This window comes from Nannospalax galili, unplaced genomic scaffold, assembly GCF_000622305.1.
Source record: "Nannospalax galili isolate Female #2095 unplaced genomic scaffold, S.galili_v1.0 scaffold136, whole genome shotgun sequence".
NCBI lineage: Eukaryota > Metazoa > Chordata > Mammalia > Rodentia > Spalacidae > Nannospalax > Nannospalax galili.
In genome coordinates this window covers 7,880,518-7,901,988 of record NW_008340872.1, presented here as the reverse complement: position 1 = coordinate 7,901,988, position 21,471 = coordinate 7,880,518, and the positions used below count along the sequence as shown (strand labels likewise).

The 21,471-nt window shown below is 42.3% G+C and overlaps 1 protein-coding gene across 1 annotated transcript; it reads left to right on the top strand.

Moving 5' to 3' along the window:
• The first annotated feature begins 1,044 nt into the window (after positions 1-1,044).
• Positions 1,045-20,056, top strand: Bach1 (BTB domain and CNC homolog 1). The gene is made up of 4 exons (XM_008836022.3): positions 1,045-1,338; positions 4,793-6,130; positions 9,406-9,612; positions 16,573-20,056. The coding sequence occupies exons 1-4, from the start codon at positions 1,105-1,107 to the stop codon at positions 17,005-17,007; spliced, it is 2,214 nt and encodes a 737-aa protein (XP_008834244.1). The 5' UTR covers positions 1,045-1,104; the 3' UTR covers positions 17,008-20,056.
• Positions 20,057-21,471: the final 1,415 nt, after the last annotated feature.

The following is a 21,471-nucleotide window of genomic DNA, read 5'->3' as shown; positions in this document are numbered from 1 at the left end:
TTGAGGTCTTTAAAAATAAACAGAAGTAGAAGAGAGTTTATAGATGGATTTTGGGTGTTTGCAACTAAAACAGCTGGTCTTGGAGGTGGAACCACCAAGGGTCTGACTGAATTGCATAGTCCTGATTTCTCCTTTCGCTCTCCTTTCCTATGTCAAGTCTGAAAGCAAGTTTCTCCTTCACTGACCCTCAGGGGCCTCCGCTTCTCAGGCAGCGAATAAAGTGTCAGAAGAGCTGAGTGGTGCAGTTAGGGTACAATGAGGAGCTTATTGCGTTCATTGGTGTGGTCGTCACAATTGGGGTACACACTCCTGAGTGCTCACCACAGGCTGGGGATGCGGACCAGAAGGAAATGACGCCTTTTAGTCTCTTACATAAGCTTTGTAGATCAGGAAGGTCATGACATATAGGTAAATACACATACATGCATTTGGAGTACCCCCTTCTTTGTAGCAGTATTGTGCATGTAATCAAAACTATTTGGAGGCCCTCATGTGTCCAAAATACACTGTGATGACTTTCTAAAGCACACGATAAACCATAAGGTGCCTTTGCCTATGCTTGGCTCTGGTAGTGCAGTGGGCAGAATTACCAGATGTGTCCCGACACACAGGAGACTCCTTCCCATGGTGCTGGAGGTTTATCTTGCGTAGAACTGCACGCCTACATGGAAAGCCTCTCTCCATTGTTGGAGAATGGGGGATGTCCCACCCCCAAGTGTGACCATCCCACCGTGGCCACGCCATGAACTGGCCACCAGTTCTAGCCAGTCTGTTTGCTTTTACTAACTGTGAATGTCTTACTTTGAGATGGCCAAGAAGTTGGCTAGAAAAGTTCTTACTCTTTCTAAGATCCTTTGTCCTAAGTTGAGACTTGCCATCATCAATTTACTTTGAGATATGTTGAATGAATTGTGCTTCTCCGGAGGATTTTGTTTCCCTTTCTGTATCAGGGATGAGTACATCATTTAATTTATACAGTCTGACATTTTAGAAACCACTTTTCAACAGCATTTGTTAAGTGAAGGCTTTTATGTGTCTTTGCAGGTGGATGACAGTTAGCAGCATGCTTTCCACTGCACTCCCTGACACCGTTTCCCACCCAGGATGTCTGTGAGCGAGAGCGCAGTTTTTGCCTACGAGTCCTCAGTGCACAGCACCAACGTCTTGCTCAGCCTCAATGACCAGCGGAAGAAGGACGTGCTGTGCGACGTCACCGTCCTGGTGGAGGGCCAGCGGTTCCGAGCCCACCGCTCGGTGCTGGCTGCATGTAGCAGTTACTTCCACTCAAGAATCGTAGGCCAGGCCAGTGCTGACCTCACCATCACACTGCCTGAGGAGGTGAGGGGCCTTGGGGCCTGGTGGTGGCTTAGTGTGACTTAACTACCTTCTGGGTGTAATGTGAAAAATAGACACCATCTCCCCAGGGAACTGGAGTTGCCAACAAATCATTCTCCAGCAACCTATCTCTGGCTTTTTTCATATAAAATCATGACTTTGAATGTTAGTATTTATTGAACAAGGGGATAATGACTCACTATGTTATTGTTTTTGATAAAATACTTAAATTGTGGTCCACCTGCTAGGTTATAAGTGTTTGGAAGGGTCGTGGCTTGGAGACCACAGGCTTTCTGACCCTCTGTCCTCATGGACTATTTCCTGTGGGGGACAGCTTTGACAAGGTGCAGAGTTTGTACACTTTGTTTCCCCTAGACATCCCCCGTGAAAAGATGCTCTGTAAGCATCACATTTCTCCCCCTTTGCTTTATTCTTGCAATTATCTTCATGCTTTGGGAAGAGAGACATAATTTGTCTTGAGCCAGTGAGATGGCTCAGCAGGTAAAGGCCTTTGCGGTTGGTTGAGCCTGATCTGAGTTCGATCCCTGGGACTCTCATGGTAGAAGGAGAGATACATCTCCTGCAGGTTGTCCTCTGCCCTCTGCATGCATGCTGCCATTGCCCCCCACCCCATAAGTAAACATTTAAAGAAGGAAGCAGTTTGTGTCTTGCTTGCAGAGCCCTGTTTTATGTACATCTTAGTCTGCTGTTCAGCTGAGGCTTGTAAGTATTTGGGTCTTTGTCATTGCCTGGCCCCAAGACAGACAGTCTTAGGTAGGGAGGGCTGGCTGCACTGCATCCTCCTGGGTTTGTTCACTGCAGTGGGTGCTTTGGCGGTCACTGCTGTCAGCAGCACTGTGGCATGGGCACACACTGTGACATGGGCACACACTGTGACATGGCACACAGCAGAGTCTGAAGGTAAAGTAGGATGAGATGTGGAAAATGTGTGTGGCCTGTCTGTGTGCGATGTTAGTTGATAATTAGATAAACTGTAGAGCAACCTTGTGGAGGAGCTGGTCACAGGCTTGGCGCGCTTGTGTGGGACTGTGGCTGTAGGGGGGGGGGGCGCTAGCTTACCTGCCCTTCTGTGTGGGTAGAGTGAAGGGTGCACTACCATTCCTTAAAAAGGAGGCATGAGCCACGGTGGCAGCATATATATTGTTCATATTCCAGATGATGTACCGAGGCATTGCAGATAGAGCAAAGTTTGTTTTCATGGATTTGTGAGAAAAGATTTATGTATTTGTATACACATGTATGTTTAATGTATATATGTGGGTGTCTTAAATTCATTTAAATTTGGAATCTAAATCTCAAATCTTTTCAAATATTTGAAGTGTTCTTTCACAGTGAAGGATTGAAAATAATAGCATATTATTCGTTGTTTGAATGTGTTTTGGAAAACTAGTTCAAATTTGTATTGAGATAATTATAAATTCAGATACAGTTGTAAGAAATAATGTAGAATTCCCTTTTACACTCTGCCCAGGGTTAACATTTTGAAAAAAATTACAGTGTTACAATGAGGGTATTTCTGTGACACAGTCCATTCTTGGTATTCAGATCACTGAAGCATTCTATGTTCATATTTTCTGTGTGTATTACATGCTGTGCCTTGTGAAGGTTATTGTATTCAGCGCCAGTGAAGAAATTGAACAGTTGTAGCCAGTACGGAAGGATCCCTTGAACTTAAGTTCACTCCTACTTCCTTCCTAGCCTTCCCCCTCATTCATCTCTCCTCTACTGTGTATAGATGCAGCAGCCATTAATCTGACTTCCTTTTGTGAAGTTTTGCCATTTCAAAGATCATAAATGGAACCATGTGGTACTAGAGATATGGCTCAGTGGTTAGGAGCACTGCCTGTTCTTGCAGAGGACCTGGGTTCGATTCCCAGCACCCACATGGTAGCTGACAGCCATTCACAACTATAGTCCAGGGGATTTGACACCTTCTTCTGATCTCTGAGTGGGCATTGCATGACACAAGTCCACTTACATACACGCAGGCAATACACTCATACACATAAAATAAAAATAATAAATAAAATATTAAAAAAATAAATGGAGCCATGTGGCCTTATGTGCCTTGCTGGGATTGGCTTTCCTCACTTAGAATGAATCTCTTAAGCATCATTATAGACTATCACCCTGCTTTGTGTATCAATAGTTTATTCCATGTTGTTGCTTAATACTGTCCCCTACATAATATTTATATACTAGTGTTTTTCTTAGACTCGTCACCTATTAAAGGAAATGCTATTAATTTCAGTTGGTTCAGGTTTTTGTGTATGTTTTCATTAACCAGGGTTAAAAATGAGATAAACAACAACCAGCCAGGAGTGCAGTTGCTGTATGGCACCTGCATGCTTAGTTTATAAGACACTACCAAGTGGTTTTTTAAAAGTGGGTAAGCTGCCTGATTTTCCCAGCAGCCTTGTGAATGACCCAGTTTCTTTGTTCTCAAGGGAATTTGGTGGTGTTTATTTTTTATTCTAGCTGTTTCAAAGCTAAATACTCCTAAGCTTAGCGTGTTTTAGGAGAATCTTAATATTTTGGTCAGTCTTAATGGGAACTCAAGATTTTAAATTTAATTTGTCTTTCTAACCTAGGCTGAGCTGCTTCTGCACTTACGCACACTATCTGCCTCTGACCTTGAAGAGACAGGCTGGCTCAGTGCAAATGTTTCTCCTTAAAGGCTTTGCTGCCTAGAGCCGGCAAAGCTCGCTGTGACAGAACTGCACTGCCTTTACAATCTGAATCATTAAAAATGATATTGAAAGCCTGGCGTGGTGGTACACGCCTTTAATCCCAGCACTTGGGAGGCAGAGGAAGGCGGATCTTTGTGAGTTCGAGGCCAGCCTGGTCTACAGAGTGAGTTCCAGGACAGCTGTCTCAAAAAAGACAAAAAAAAAAAAAGAAAAAAAAGAAAAAAAATGATACTGGAAGTGTTTGGCATGAGGTAGTACTCACTGTTTATTGTGTGTTTATCATGGCTTAAGATTACTTTGTAAGTGCTTCACATTTTTTATTAAAAATTCCCTTGTGTAGTTTAATACTGCTAGGATTGCTTGACAGTCTGGGCTAGCAGGAGATGCCTGGCACTTTGTGCCAGGGCTGCAGGTGGGATCCATCCCACTTTATTTCATAAATGACTTATTTCCTGTACAGTGGGGGAATTACAACAATGTCTTAGTCGATTGTATTTCTGTGTGCCTAAGAGTGGGATTCCTAAAGTGGAGGTTCCATCCCACAGAATAGGGAGGGGACGGATGCTTTTCTAGTCTCCCTTACTTTTCCATTTCCTAGAAGAGTATCTTTTTTTACCAAATGAAAATGCCTGCTGTTTGATTGCCGTAGATAAGTTTTAATCTCCCGTTGCTCTTCGCCCTCTCTTTGTTTTCTCTACTAGGCAGCTCTCAAATAATGTGTTTATTTTTATCTTGTGTATTAACAGGTGACAGTCAAAGGATTTGAACCTTTAATTCAGTTTGCCTACACTGCCAAACTAATTTTAAGTAAAGACAATGTTGATGAAGTGTGCAAGTGTGTGGAGTTTTTAAGTGTACACAATATTGAAGAATCCTGTTTTCAGTTTCTCAAGTTTAAGTTTTTGGACTCCACCGCAGACCAGGAAGAATGCTCCAGGAAAAAATGCTTCTCCCACTGTCAGAAAGCAGACCTTAAGTTTTCACTTTCAGACCAGAGAGATACAGAAATTGGGGAAGCAGAGGAGTTCCTGGAGAAGAACAGTGTTCAGACTCCTCAGTGTAAACTCCAAAGATGTCAAGGTACTGTAAAAGCATCGCCTCCCCTCCAGGACAGTGCCAGTCAGACATGCCAGTCCATGTGCTTGGAGAAGGATGCAGCTCTTGCTTTGCCATCTTTATGCCCTAAGTACAGAAAATTTCAGAAAGCATTTGGAACTGACAAAATCCGTACTCTGGAATCTGGCATCAAAGATGTCTATACTGCCTCTGGCCAACCAAATGAGACATCTGAACTTGAGTGTCTAGGGGGAGTCCAGGGCTGTGCAGATTGGCAGGTGATTTTAAAATGTGAAGAAAAGTCAGCCATGGAACTTGAAAACACAAAGAGAAAAGGCCCTGTCTCTCAGTGCCCAGCAGAGGAGACAGAAGGGACGCCTTTCCCTCCCAACCCTGCAGACTCTCATGGGCTCTATTCTCTATCTCTCATACACACATATGATCAGTCCAGTGACCTGAGCTTTGCTGGTATGCAAAGTACAACAGTGAAAACAGAAAAGCCTTTGTCAGGTACAGATGCTCAAGAAGAGAAGCCATTTGGTGAAAGTCAGGATTTATATATGAAGTCTGACACGGGCCCCAAAGAAGACAGCAGCCTTGCACCTAGTGACCGCAGCAGTGTGGAGCGTGAGGTGGCGGAGCATCTGGCCAAAGGCTTCTGGAGTGACATCTGCAGCACAGACTCGTCTCTCCAAATGCAGTTGTCACCTGCTGTGGCCAAAGACGGCTCAGAACAGAACTACTCACAGAGGCGTTCTGAGTGTCCCTGGTTGGGTATCAGGATCAGTGAGAGCCCAGAGCCCGGCCAGAGAACTTTCACAACCCTGAGTTCTGTCAACTGCCCTTTTATAAGTACTCTGAGTTCTGAAGGCTGTTCAAGCAACTTGGAAATTGGAAGTGATGATTATGTTTCAGAGCCTCAGCAGGAACCCTGTCCATATGCTTGTGTGATCAGTTTGGGTGACGACTCTGAGACGGACACAGAAGGCGACAGTGAGTCCTGCTCTGCCAGAGAGCAAGAATGTGAGGTGAGCAGGAAGGAGTGTGTTCTAATCATAGAATAGCCATTCATTGAGGTGTGCTGTTGGTCAGCTCTGGTTACACAGACTCAGGGAGGGAGGAAGAAACTTAGGAGTCTGTGTGGAAAATACTAGAAGGGTGAGATGGAGTTTTTGGAGTTAGAAAGACTGCCATGTGCATGCATTTTATGTTGGTATGTGTATGTTAACCACGGGGACCTGCATACTGGCTATTCACCTGTTTAAATCAAATGCCACGTCCTAAACAAGAGAAAAGGATAATGATGCTGTCTCTGGTCTTTCTGTGGTAGCAGCTGTTGCCTACCACTTGGGACTAGCTAGAGCCATGTGGACCATGGCTGTGATTAGTTGTAGGAGTATGGCTTCTAGGAAAGTTTTCTTAGACCTAGATTTTTATAGCCATTACTATTTTTTCCTGTCTTATTTTTCCTTAACCAGTTAGGTGTTAGTATAATGAATGTCTCAATGGTTTACATGTAGCTGGTGTTACTAAATTAACCACACCAAACTTGATTTGGGTACCCTGTCTATAAAAGTGTATACTTAGTACTTAATAGCTGCTTTCTGTAAAATATTAATATGAATTCAGTAATAATAGTTACCACCTGCTGTTTAGAAACTAGATGTCATTTAGTTTTTCAAGGTCCGTTTTTTTAATTTACAGTTGCAATTTTCACTTTTTATAATTTTCAATCATACCATGAATTTTCTTTGCATTTGACTTGCTTTTTAAATTTTGTATTTCTAGCTGAGTGTGGTGGTGCACACCTTTAACCCCAGCATTCAGGAGGCAGAGGCAGGCGGATCTTCGTGAGGCCAAGGCCAGCTTGGTGTACACGCTGAATTCCAGACAAGCTGGGGATACAGAGAGACTCTCAGAAAACCAATGAAACAAAACAAAACATTGTGTTTATATGAGCTCTGTCCCTGCTTGCTAGCTCTGGGCGTGTATTTCATGGTGTGTGTCTAGAACTTAATCCGTGAAATTCAAACCATCCAGTGCACAGCAATCCTTGTCCTCAGCAAGCACCGTTCTGCCATTTGCCGTCAGCTTGACTACCCTGTTAGGTAACAGAAAGAATTTACTCTCCTGAATTCGATTTGTTTTACTTAGCATAATCCCCTTCAGGTTTATACATATTGCAGCAAGTAATAGGATTTCCTTTTTATAAGGCTGAATCATACCTCACTGTCACATACGCACATGCTTACTGCATTCTCCTTACGCAGTCAACTGTGCATGGATATTCAGGTTGTTTCCATGTCTCGGCTGTTGTAAATAATGCTACAGTGAATATAGAAATGCAGATACCTTTTGAGATCTTGATTTCAATTTATTTGGACAAATACCTAGAAGTAGATGCGGTACTTGTCTTAACATTGTTTCCATACTGCTCTTCATAGCAACTGCACCATTTTCCCACTAGTTGAACACAGAGGATCCAATTTCTTCACTTCCCATTCTTTAGCATTTTCTTTTTTAAAAAAGTATTTTTATTTTATGTGTATGAGTGTATTGCCTACATGTAGGTAGGTGTACCTTGTCATGCAATGCCTGTGGAGGCCAGAAGAGGGTGTCGGATCCCCTGGAACTAGAGTTATGGATGGTTATTAGCTGATGGGTGCTGGGAACTGAGCCTGGGTCCTCTGCAAGAGCAGCAAGTGCTCTTAACCACCAAACCATCTCTCCAGCCCCATTTTCTTTAGTTTTGTAGTGGTTAGATGACATAAGCCTAAAAGGTTAAGGCTTATGGAAGGAAGCCCTAACCTAAGCCCTGGAAGGAAGTGGGTTATTGATTTAACCTGTGTAATGAGTAAGCGTGGGTGATAGCTGTAGGTTCCTATGGCACTTTACAAACTTGAGCCTCAGGAATTACAGTATTATAAAAAGAATGCTGAAAATAGCATCTTTCAAAACTTTAACCCTAGTTTTATTGGCTGGAAAAGCATGCTGACCAGTGTTATAGTTGTGGGGTTTTTCTTTCTTGCTTGCTTTTTTTCTTTTTCGACATGGCGTTTCTCTCTAGCCCCAGCTAGCCTGGAACTTGCTGTTGTAGACCAGGCTGGCCTCTATCTCACAGAGCTCTTCCTGCCTCTGCCTCTTGAGTGCTGGAATTAAAAGCGTGTACCGTGGACACCCAGTACCAGTTGGGTTTTGCTAGCAGAACTAGACTTTCACAATATTGTTCCTTAGAAGAAAAAGTTACCTGCTGCTTTTTGAAAATTTGTTTAAATAGATTGAAAATGACTTTAAAATACCACAAAGGGCTAAGGATACAGTGATAGAGTGTTTACCTAGCATGTGTGAGACCCTGTGTTCCATCCCCATTACCATCAAAACAAATTTAAAAACTCTAGGTAAAAATATTCATATAACTTTTTTCTAACAGTTTGCACATTGGCAAGTGAGATGTGTAGCTATTTAAAGACATTATATGAAGCTACAGTTTTTGACAGAAAATAAGTTTTCTGACGTGCATTAGAAATGGCTAGTGTAATTGTACCAATGTTAAGTCAGTGCCACGTAGTGATAGTCAGAAATAAAAGGTGTTTTATTTGGAAGTTGAGAAGCACTTATTAAAAATACTGTAGGCAGAAACAAAGTAATCTGTATTACTAACATACAGGTAGTAAAATGCAGAATTAACACAATTATTAACAAAGTAGTAAAATAAATTCTATTTTAAGTGCATTACTATTTGGATTGATAAGTGTGGTTTGCTGAGAAGTAATTTTGTTTCTCATTTTGTCTTCTGAGCCCTCTCAGGGGTAGGAGTATCAATTTGATCTATTAGTTCTTACTATGATGGATATATTAAAAATTGGAAAATACAGGCTTATTTTTTAAAGATGTATTTAATCCTAGCACTCAGGAGGCAGAGGCAGGCAGATCTCTGTGAGTTCAAGGCCACCCTGCTCTACAGAGAGAGTTCCAGGACAACTGGGGCTACAGGGAGACCCTGTCTCAAAAAGACCAAAAAAAAAAAAAAAAGATGTATTTTATTTTAATATACATATATGTAGGTTTGCATATGTGTGTGAATCCCTTTCAGAGGCCAGAAGAGGACATCAGGTTAAAGGCAATTGTGAACGGCCCAATATGGGTGCTGGGAATCAAACGTGGGCCTTTTGTAAGTGCTTTTTACCTCTGAGCCATCTCTTTGGGCCCGCAGCCTGTGTTTTTTCAGTCTGTTAAACTTTGGGAACTACAAGGCCTATCTTCGCCTATAACAGTGCTCACTAATGCCTACTTCACATTCCAGGTAAAACTGCCATTCAATGCTCAGAGAATAATTTCACTGTCCCGAAATGATTTTCAATCCTTGTTGAAAATGCACAAACTGACCCCAGAGCAACTGGACTGTATCCATGACATCCGCAGAAGAAGTAAAAACAGAATTGCTGCACAGCGCTGTCGCAAAAGGAAACTCGACTGCATTCAGAATCTTGAATCAGAGATCGAGAAGCTAGTAAGTGGGTGGAGTTTTCATTATTCAAATCCCAGATCTTTCATTTTTTGTAGGAAAAAGAGTGCTATTTAGCTTCCATGGTAAGATACAGTGTTCAATTACCATTTTAAGAGAAATTACATGTCATGTTCAGAAAGATTAGAAGACATAAAACAGGGTTTTTATTGACTATTTTACTTATAGATGCATCCTACCTCTTAGCTTGATATATTAAAATGTGTAAGTGGGGAACCATTTCTGGATAAGTTAAAAAAATATTTTACTAAGGGCCTTAACAAAAATGACAATGCATGAATTCCAGTGCCGGGGCTGTGGGAGGTGCCAGTGGGGAAGGGGGATAAAGACGATTAAGATGAATTTAGTTAAAAAAAAAAAAAAACCTAAGAAAGATTTTTCAAATTAATTGATTTTATTATCTAAGCCTTAGTGGTTGAATAAAGATTAAAGTAATCATACAGTACTTTAATGATGTTTGAGTCCTATAAAAGTTAATTTCCCAGTTGGGTAGTTTAAATCAACTGTAGACCTGAATTACCTTGTTTCGGTTGATACCAAAACCAAGCAGATTATCCAGTATCTTTCTCCAAGGGGAAAATTCTGGTATGATACTGTGATTTGAATGAAACTTTTAGGGTGCAGTGAGGTCCTAGCTCAGGAAAGTGCTTGGTTAGAAAATCTTTCAATTCCAGCCTCGAAACACTAACTGGAAGATAGATTGGTTTGCTCCTGTTTCTGTTTTCCCGTTGTTAGTGAATGAAGTGTTGTATGATAGTAAGCCAGCTGAGGGCTACACATGGTGAGGCAGGAGGGAAACAGTCTAGCAGCAGTCAAAACAGTTCTTGAACATGCAGTTTTGTTTCTTTGTTAATCATGAATGAAAATTAAAAGTTGTGCTTGTAACTGGCCTTCAGGCACAAGCACTGAAACAGTGCAGTGTAGTCAAAGTGTCTTTACAGCTTCAAGAGTAGTTGAAAACTAAAATTGAGTGTACCTTCTGGAAAAGATGCAGTATCACTATATAAAAAGATGGAGAAATAAAATGTTTGGTAAATGTTGACATGAGATTGCTGAAAAATTATTGGATAATTAGAACCACAGTGGAAGCCCTGCGCAGCCAGCAGGCTTCCTCCTACCTTTGAGCACTGAGTCGTTCTGGTTTTCCCTGCCTTTAACACGTCCCTGCCTTTAGAATGAGCATAGCATCCTAATGGATTTATAGTGCTTGGTTTGTTGTTAGGTACCGTGTAAACAGCCGAACGTAGGCGGGTCACGTGGCGTTCTTTGTAGTTGGCCGGGGATTATACTCTAGTGCTTACTTCTGCTGTACGGTTCTCCGTTTGCCTCAACCAATTACAATTTATAGTTGTCAGTTGAATGTATCCAGTTTTCTCACTGTTCCCCAAAATAATGCTGCTGAAGATGTGCTTTATTTTACCCATCTTGTGTGTTTATGTGGTTATTTCCTTATGTTCTGTTTCCTTCGCCTCTGCTGGCCTCCTTCTTGTCACCCCCTAAGCTGTGATCACAGCTGCCCTTCCTTTATGCTCTGCCTCACTCAGCCGGCCAGGACTATTTCTGTGGTCACCAGAAGGCTCATTACTTCCCTATGCAAAGCCAGTAGTTTCTTGGCCCTTTTTGTGAACGCAGAATACTGAATGGTTAGTATCTGGTTGACCTGTTGATCAATTTGGATGCTGGCTACAAAAAAGGAAGCATATGAGGAAAAATAGATGGGATGATATGCTGTAAGGTGGTAGAGTGGGGCTGGGTCCGGGGACTCCTCCAGGGTGTCTGCACCCCTCCTCCCACGCCCAGTGTGCCCTTGTGCTCCTCCCTGGCGGGGCTCATGAGGGTCTTCAGGACTTCTGAAGATAGACAGCTTGCAGGTGGCACCAGTGTTGGAGGAGGACTGGCCTGGCAAGGCTTGGGTGCCTAGACGGAGATCTGAGCAGGGGGCCAATGGGGTCTGCTGCCCCTGGCTTAGCTCTGTCCCTGGCTCCTCCACAAGCACCGGGGCTGGGAGTTACTGTGGAGCTGTGTAGTGCTGACATGCTGGGTTCTTTCTTCCTTGAACTCTGTCCTTCGCCCCACCCTCAGCTCCAGTCATTGATGTCAGTCCCTGTTGCCCAGGCGTGGAGCCACAGCAAAGTCTGCCCTGCCACAGATGCCTCTCTTGGACAAAGATGGGCAGAAAATGTGCTTATTAGCAAATACGAATAAGGAAGCGCCAGAAGCGAAAGACTGTGAAGCTTGGAGCGCAGTTGTGTGCTGCCCGTGACGTGTCTGTGATGCTGTGCTGGTTGCAGCATCCACAGGTGCGCAGGCTGATGAGTGCTGCTGCCTTGCTGAGGAGGAAGCTGCAGGAGGAAAGCCCAGGAGGGGCTAGCGGCAGCCTCTGTGGACCTCAGCAAGCTCCTGTAGAAGGTGGACTCCTGGGTCGGTGAGATGGCTCAGAAGGGGGAGCTGCTTGCCTGGCAAACCCAGTTTGATCCCTGGGACCCACATGGTGGAAGGAGAGAACAGATTCCTACAAGTTGTCCTTTGACCTCCATATGTGCCACAACCCTTCACGTGACCTTCCTCCAGACACAGAAATGTAATGACAAAGTCCTACTCCGACGCTGAAAGGCTTTTCCTTACAGGAGTGTGCTCAGTGAGTTGTCTGCTCACCAGCAGATCTGTCTGATGAGGAAAAGAACAAACCGAGCAAACTGCCTCCTGCCTGTTTGCTGCAAAGTGAGCCCCCTCTTAGGAGAGCCTCAGGCACGTCCTCAGGGATCCTGTCACAGGAGGCAGCAGATCCATGTGTGTTGTGTGTCTGAAGATCCTCCAGTGGGGCAGGGTGTGGGACCGGTGAGATCACTGATGTTGCTGACCCTGTGCTGGCCTGGGCCAGTGCGTGTGCCTTGATTTTTAATGGACTACTTTAATAAGTAAAATAAGATCAAGGGAAAAATTTAAAGTAGGAAAATGTTTATAGAGTAAGGACCTAAAGAAAATACTTTTGATAGCTATGCAGTACTACCGTCACCATCTTCTGTTTATTTGTACTTTAAGCTGCATGTTACTATAATAGACTCCAAAAGTTAAAAAAAAAAAAAAATGGGGCTAGAGAGCTGGTTCAGTGGTATAAGCTCTTGCTCTTGCAGAGGACCTGGGTTCAGTTCCCAGCATGTGCATCCTGTGACTCACAACCCTCTGTAACTCCAGTTCCAGGGGATCTGATGCCCCCTGACTTTCACAGACATCTGCATGCAGTAGTGCACATGAACTCATTCAGACATACATGCACATAAATAAAATCTTTTAAAAGTTATAAAGTAAAACATTTATAGTAAATTTAAGTTTATTACTGAAGAAAAAAATAGTTTGGGACACTTAGTATAGCCTGAATATACAGTTATAGAGTTGCTGGTGGTGCACAGTAAAATACCAGGCCTCACCTCTCACTCATCCACCCTCTCACCCAGAGAAGTTTCCATCTGCTTCACTTGTGGAAGTGCCTGTTCAAGTACACTGTACTTTAATCTTCTAACTGTATTTTCACTGTGCTGCTGTTATGTTTACATACGTGCAGATACTTAGGCAGTGTGTGTCAGTGCCTACAGCTTCGGTAAGGAACATACTGTTCAGGTTTGGAGCCCAGGTGTGTAGCAGATAGTGCCGTCTAGGAGTTTGTACAGTGACACAGTTGCCTAATAAGACACTTCTTAGAACATAGTCCTGTTGTTAAGCATCATGACTGTACTCCTAAGAAGTGAGGTTGAGCTTGGGATTGGGGTGCTCAGACACCATTCCCCTCCACTCCCCAGTATTGAACCCAGGGCCTCATGCATGTTGACTAAGCACTGGACTATATTGTTAGCCCCCTTTATTAAAAAAAAGTTTTGAGGTAGAGTCTCAGTAAATTGCCTGTGTTGTCTTTGAACTGATCCCCCTTTATTTGGTAGGTGCCCACAGTAGTGCTGTGAGGTGATTTTCTTGGATTACTTCTATTTACTATTTCTCAACTATTCTGGTTCCATAAGTTATGTTTTGCACTTAGAATGGAAGGGAACATCGGGTGGGTAACTGCCTTTGAATGTGGCTGTATAGCAGTTGGCTTGGAGAGTGAGGAACAGAAGTGGGGAGAGCATTTAGTTTATAGAAAAGTGATTTTAGAGCTCTAGGGTATATCCAGAAACAAGCCATCTTCTGTGGGACATTCTTTTTAGTTTTTAAAGTCTATACTTGCATGTGTGCATGTGCATCTGTGTGTGTGTGTGTGTGTGTGTGTGTGCGCGCGTGCGTTCTATACTTGCATGTGTGCATGTGCATCTGTGTGTGTGTGTGTGTGTGTGTGCGCGCGCGCACATTTGTATGTGTACCCATGTGTGCATGAGTGTACTCACGTGGACATGTGCGTGTCCATGTGTACATGTGGGTGCCTGTGTGTGTGTCCCTGGGTATGTGTGTGTGCGCGCAGCCATGTGTGCATGCTGAGGCCAGTCCATTGCTTTCTACTTTATCTCCTTAAGACGGAGTCTCTTACTGAACCTGTAGCATGCTGTTTATTGGCTAAGCTGGCTGCCTGGTCAGCAAGCTCCAGTGATCTCTCATCTCCTCCCTCTACCCCCTCAGTGCTGGGGCTACAGGAATGTGGGCCCACGCCTGGCTTTTTATGTGGGTGCTGGGGATCCCAACTCAGGTCCTCATGCTTGTGCAGCAAGCACTCTTACCTACTGAGCCATCTCCCTAGCTCCCTCTGGGACATTCTTAGTGATTGAAGTCATCCTTTATGTAGTGGGGCAGGAGGAGTGAGAATGCAGAAGGATCATACAGATATTTACATAAAGGTGCAGAAATGATGTAATATTTGGAACCTTTGCAGCTTTTCCAGGTTCTGTGAGAGGAAACTCCAGTGTTCATGGTCATGTTTAACCTTTCCTAATTTAAACCTACCAGTACTTTACATTTTGTCTTTTGCTGTTTAGAATAGATTCATCTCAGCCTTATTAGAGGCGCTCATAAATTGAACATTGCCTGACAGAAAAACCGAAAATGACAGTTCTCATTTTCTTCTTTGATCTTTGTTCTAACTTCATTAGGATTAGCTTCTGAGAGGCCCAAGAAGACAGGGTACCAAGTGTATTAAATGTGTTCCTTCTCAGGAATAGAAGATAGAAGTCCGTGCTGTTCCTGCCCTCTTGACACCTACAGATTGATTTCATCTGGTCTAACTACAAACTCTGTATGAGAGTAAATGGTTGACCATTGCTGTAGCTCACACACATACTCTCATACTCATTCACTCTTGACCTGTGCTTATTTTTGTTTTGAAGCAAAAATAGGAAAGCTGAATAAGTTAGAAAATTACTCTGCAGTATAAAAATCTACATTGTGTATATAATAAAAGAATTTCTATTCAGTGTATATTTTAAAATATTATATAGTTTAAAAATATTTTAAAAGCCCACTGATGAATTCTCCATAACTTCGTAGAAATATTTTTGTATGGTGTTATAATAGCATTTACATACAAAGCAAAGGTCTTACTGCCTTTTAAGCTACTTTTGTGCCAGAAGAGACCCTAAAGCAGACAGTTGGAAATTGGCACTGTGAAGTCACTCATGTCAATGTTACCAGCAACTCCAAGTCTTCCAGAGCCCTGTCAGCAAGCAGAAAGCATGTGGAAGGCGGCTCTGCTTTACTAAGACACTGTAAATTTCATAGGTGGCCCTTTGGCCCCTGCTGGCATTTATTTACTTCTAGCCTATAAGCAGCTTCATTATTAGGTTCCCCAACTCATAACAAATTAGAAGTGAATATTGCGGATTACAGATGAAGAGAGAGGGCACAGGTGGGAAGAGGTGTCCTGCCTGCTATCTTTCTCTGGTGAGGTTAAATGACTTCCAGTCATTGTGTGGATTACATGACTGAGATTGCGTAGTTAAAATATTCAGGATAATCTCCAGCTTACAGTCACTGCTCAGGAAAACAGTCATTAGTTGAATCTCACACTGGAGTGAGTCGCAGTGGTGACTAGGTGCAGTACTCTACTTGGTCTACCCACAATGTCAAGCCCACACTTACCCACAGTGTGCAAGATCTAACTGCTCTGAAAACTGCAAATTTGTCATGGAATCTTGGCTCGAACCTAGCCCAAATTGATAACCATTTGCAAGCTGTTTTTTCTTCCTGCATTATCTGACACTTCATTGTTTCAATTGAAAATGTAAAGATGCTTAGTAGCAGGATGCTGCCCCATACCTGCTGGGGAGTTTTATGTGTACATCCATCTTAATTTTCTAAAATGTGAAAAGTTCTGAATTCCAAGATAGGTCTGACTCCAGGAGTTTTGGATCAAGGCTTCTGGCCTTTGTCATTGTATGTGGCGTTTTGTTCTTAAAGACATTGCCATACAAGTGTATGCTGTGCATTGGCCTGCCTTCCATCCCGCCCTTCTTTCCCCTTGTCTCCCCTTCCAACTCCTCCACACGAACATTAGTTCTCTTTGTTGTAGACAGTTTCTCTTCTGTTTTCATGTCTCATATACATACATGATCTTGTGTATCTACATACAATCTAGGAACTGCATAGAAAAAAAAAAACCACTTGTTTCTAACACTAGCTTAATTCACTTAATGTAATTATCTGCATCGTACCCATTTCTCTGCAAACAACATAACTTCATCTTTATGGCTGAAGAACTTGCATGGTGTTTATATACGGTGTTACTTGTTCCTCTGCTGCACTCCTAGGTTGGCTGCATAACTTAGCTGTTGTGAATACTGCTGCACTAAACATGGATGTGCAGATGCCTCTGTGATATGTTCACATGGATGTATATGTGAATTGATTGAGAGCGAGCAGTCCATGGCATCTTACTTAAGAACTTGTACATACTGAACATTTGATCACCTTAGAAATATCAGGGCCTAATAAACACCAGTCATTGTGTTCTCTTTCCCCTCTGTACAGCAAAGTGAAAAGGAGAGCTTGCTGAAGGAACGAGATCACATTCTGTCAACGCTGGGTGAGACAAAGCAGAACCTGACTGGACTTTGCCAGCAAGTCTGCAAAGAAGCTGCTCTGAGTCAGGAACAGATCCAGATACTCGCCAAGTACTCGGCCTCAGACTGCCCCCTTTCCTTTTTAATTTCTGAGAAAGGAAAAAGTACTCCCGATGGTGAACTTGCATTTCCTTCGATTTTCAGTTCATCTGATGTGCCTCCAGCTGCACCACCTCCCAGTGGGCGAGGGAGCAGCCAGGCTGGCCGTGAACAGGGGCAGGAGTCCCAGGCAGCTACCGCACCTGTCCCCGAGCAGGCCACGCTGCTGGAGCCCTGCCGTCAGAGTGCTGGCATCTCGGATTTCTGTCAGCAGATGACTGATAAATGCACTACTGATGAGTAAATTTGTGTGCGCTGCCTTCGGCCCGTGGGGTTTTCTACTGAAGTTTCGGCAATGTCTTGAAAGCCTAATATGGCCATCTCTTACTAAGTAGCTCACTTCCCCAGGTAGCTTTCTGGTCAGGGAATTTCTCTTAAGTGGACTCTGAGTTCTTCTTCATTTGTGCAGGAGACATGAAGTGATTTACCCCATGAATACTGAAAAATCACTTGTGAAAATATAGCAGGACTTTAAAACTTGTGTTTAAACTGTTAATAATTCAGAATAACTTTGACAGTGCAAAGTGCAGTATCGGTTTTAACAGCTTGAAACATCTGCACGTAGTCCTTTGAAGAAGTGGCCTGCAGAGCATAGTAATCTACCTTTGGCAGTATACTGATAAAAAGCTCTCCCCAAGCAGTGCAGTGGAAGTCTACTCAGAAGGGAGATGTCAACACTGAGAATATTTGTGTAGTGCTGTGGTTCAGAAAATAAACCATCTCTCCTGAACCCAGCACTCCTCAGTTCCCACTGAAGCCTGGTGTGGGCTGGAGCTGGTGGCCCTGCACTGCCCTGGCGGACTTGGGGAAGGTCTGTGGCTGGCCTGAGCTGGAGGCCTCTGCCTTCCTCAGATTGACTAGAGTTTCTGACTGTACAAACTGTAGATAAGTGTCATTTTCCTGCCTCTCTTCCCTTCCTCTCTTTCGTTTCTACCATATGTAGGCCTGTTAGGAACTTTCTGTTTCCTGACTTTCTTGTCTCTTGAAAGAACAACAGGACTCAGGCTGCAGTGACCAGTGGCCCTGAGTGCAGGAGCAGGCAGCACCATGGTGTCCAGGATCTGGAGAGCTTCTACCACACGGCTGTTCACCTCTTCAGCATAGGTCACTGATACTAGAGAAGAGGACACTGGGATCTGGGGAAGGACAAGTTCTACATTTACCAGAAGTGCAGTTGATTTTTGTCCTAGTTTTGAAGACCTATGATGGGACTGTAAAAAGCATTCTTGTAGATCAGTGTATCTACAACTTACAGGTGTTTGAAAATGAATGAAAATCGGTCTTACTCCTTATGGTCTGCATTTGAGAACCAAGTTTAATCCTTGCTTTTTATCTCCCCAGTTTGGTATCATGTGAAGGCAAACACATCAGTTTGACTTAAATATCTTATTTAAAACCCCAGCCTTTTTCTTATTTGGTGTTGGTAGAGAATGAATTTATAGTCTGAGCAGTTACCCATAACATTTTGTTGTGATTCTTAGTCATTCTGGATCACACACATTAGACCTCAGCAGTGAAAATAAAGCATTGTATATTGCATCAGTGTATTTTCAGAATCCTTAAGGAATGTGAAAGGATTCAAAATTGGAAACTTCTTGAGTGCTGACATGATACCAGATATGGAATATTCCACTCCTGACCTCACATGACAGGTTGAAGTCAAAACACAGGACATTCAAGATATTATGAAAATTACTTTAAGCTATATGTGTAAGGTACATACAGATTTCATTTTAAACTTGGGGTCTGGTTCTCAAGCTATCTCTTACTTTTAAAATCTGAAAATGATTTGAAATCTGAAGCTCCTTTGGTCCCAGTAAGGGATACTCAATGCTTTTATGCTTACAGAAGTGTTTGCAGAATTTAAAGTGCTGCAGAGGTATTGTTGGTAGAAAGGACTTCATCCTTCCAGGTCAGACATCTGAAAGAGACACTTGTCTTTATTGCATGCTGCGTCAAGACAAGGGCCTGGGTATCTAGAGAGAGCCACCCTCAGTGTGGCATCAAATTGGCTGCAAGCCAACATTTGCCATGAGAAGATATGGGGACCAGTCTCACTCTTTCAGAGTAAGTTGTCACATGTTGCCCTTTTTCACTGGGGTGCAGGGACGGAGGGAGGGTGGGTAGTGCTAGTATATTCTCAGTGTTTGTATGTTATCTTCAGAAGAGAAAAATTAGTTGGGATTATTTTGTCGAAACTTGGAAGTACTCAAGTTGTCTGGGAGAGAATGGTCATTCTATGATAATGCATCCCGTATTACAAAAGAATTGTGTCTGTATGTGTTCCCACGTAACTGTTTGTTTGCTACTTGTAATTTTAGATTTCAACAGCATAAAACAAATGTTACTTCTCTGGTTTACAGAGTGTAAGATCTCATACAAGCCAATGGAACCCTGATTTCCTACCTCACTGTACACTCAGCTGTCTGCCGTCATTGTGTATGTGCACTTGTCAAATAATCTTTGCTTTAATTGCAACTGTAAATACCTGCTTTGGAAAGTTACTGTTTTATGATAAAGCCTAGTTCTTTCCACAATTTAAATATAATTTTTAAGACACTTGGTTTAAATTTCTACCTACAAACAGTTTAGCATTAAAGGTTTTATTTTAATGGTGTCTGATAATTGGCCAAGTATAATATTTCTTAAAATTCAGCATTACTTTTAATAGCCAGCATGTAATACAAGTAACTACACTACCTCATACCTATGTGATTTTCAAGTTGTAATATAGATGGACAGGAAAGATTTTACCTTTGTCTTTTGGCCATAAGGTGGGTAAGTTTTCTATATATTGTAGAGCATCATACATACCTATATTATGCCTATTTTAACATGAACTTCTAAAAAGTTTTTTCTAAGAAAATGTTTCAAGGCAATATTTTTTTTTCCAGACCGCTGAAGACAAATGATAGGATCATGTGTATACAGTGTATGCCTTTTCCTTCATGCAGAATATTGACAAACTTTTCAGTCAGTGTAGCGCATATTCACAGGGTCATTTTGCTCCTTGTTTACATGAACTGGCCTTCTCAATGCGTGGTGATTTCTCTTTTTAAGCTGTCATATCTAACTCAGTACAGTAGCATTACCTTAAGTTTTGCCCCTTATCTGAATACTATAGCTACAGCAAATAATTTGTTAAATTGTTATATTCAAAATAAATATAAGCATAATAGTTGACCACATGGGAGTTTAATAACAGTCTACTGTAGCTTGATGCTTAACCAGTTCTGTTAGGAGTTCAATGTGTATGATGGTAGAGGTGGCATGCAGACACTCAGCCACATTGACAACTTGGAGAAAAATAGCAATGTTACAGTGCATTCTCAGGTAAACTCTTTCAGTTATGAAAACATCTATTTTGAATTTGTAAATATTTTAAATGTTTTATTAAGGCATGTAATAAACTATTCTCTGAAACCTGTTGGGTAGAATGAAAATTTAAAGCCATAATGGTAAAAGATGGCATACCAATTGTAAAATAAACAGAAATAATAATATTGATTTTTTTTGTATCTTTCATAATATAATTTTCTAATGACAATAAACCACTGAACTTATATATTCATGTCCTCTTAAAACCATGTTTCGTTAGGAATACACTTTATAGTATTTAATTTACATTTTCTTTCTAATGTGCTTATCTAAATGTATCAAAACTATATTAGATGTTGATGATAGATTGACAGTTAAATAAAGTTCTCTAACACTGCTTCTAATTAACTGAGTGTGCACATTGCGTTTGCATTTTTCACCTCATGTGAAGTTACTAATTTTAATCTGATCAGTTATTAGAAGTCAGACTGCATTGATGGGGAAGAATCTTTGATTAGTTCATTGTATCATGTCTGAACAAAAGACCCCTCAGTACTTGTGTTTTAAGACAAAGTTTAATCTTGTATTTGATTTACTCAATTTCGGTCTTTGTTTAGGGTCATTTAAAGGTATTATCTCTTGGGGTCTGAGGAGATCACTTAGTTGTTTGTAAGTGCTTGCCTCGGACTCGAGTTCTATGTAAAAAGTGCCAGGCATGGCTGTGCATGCTTGTAATCCCAGCATGGGCACAGGAGGAGGAGTGGGTAGAGACAGCTGAATCTCTGGGGCTCTGACCAACCAGCCAAGCCTGCTTAGCTAGTTCCAGGTCAGCAAGAGACCTTGTCTCACAAACCAGGGTGGGTGATGTCTGATGAATGACATCCTAGGTTATCTGTGGCATGCATGCACACGTACACATGTGCACCTGTACAGACAGACACACATAAAAGTATTATATGTTATCAGTCATTGATTTTTTTTTTTAATAGAAACTTAGCTGCCAAGTCAAATATGTTGCATTGATTTTCCAACAAGGCCTATAGAGACCAGCTTTGAACAGCTGCTCCATTTTGGGGCCATGCAGGGCCATGGTCTTGTGTTCCAGTAATACTGATTCTCAAGTATCACTGTAAGGTACAGGCCCTGGCATTGGCTGGCAGAGGCCTGGCATTCTACTGAGCATCCTACCATGCACATGCAGCCCTCAGCATAGTCACTATCAAGGTGTTGATGAGAAACCCTGAGGTGACTGATGATGAAATCAGGACAAATGAGAGTGCTCGGTTGAGAGGCAGTGGGGGAAGTGGGTAAGGAATCCCAACCTAACCTAAGTAACTTGGCAGTTGATGGCTGCTGGGAGGGGGAGAAAAATGTCTTAGAGGAATGAGAC

Excerpts from the sequence above, each read along its gene's own strand:
- Bach1 (XM_008836022.3), top strand. The coding sequence starts at position 1,105 with ATGTCTGTGAGCGAGAGCGCAGTTTTTGCCTACGAGTCCTCAGTGCAC. Across the intron at positions 1,339-4,792 it reads CCATCACACTGCCTGAGGAG|GTGACAGTCAAAGGATTTGA; the intron begins GTGAGGGGCCTT and ends GTGTATTAACAG. Across the intron at positions 6,131-9,405 it reads CCAGAGAGCAAGAATGTGAG|GTAAAACTGCCATTCAATGC; the intron begins GTGAGCAGGAAG and ends TTCACATTCCAG.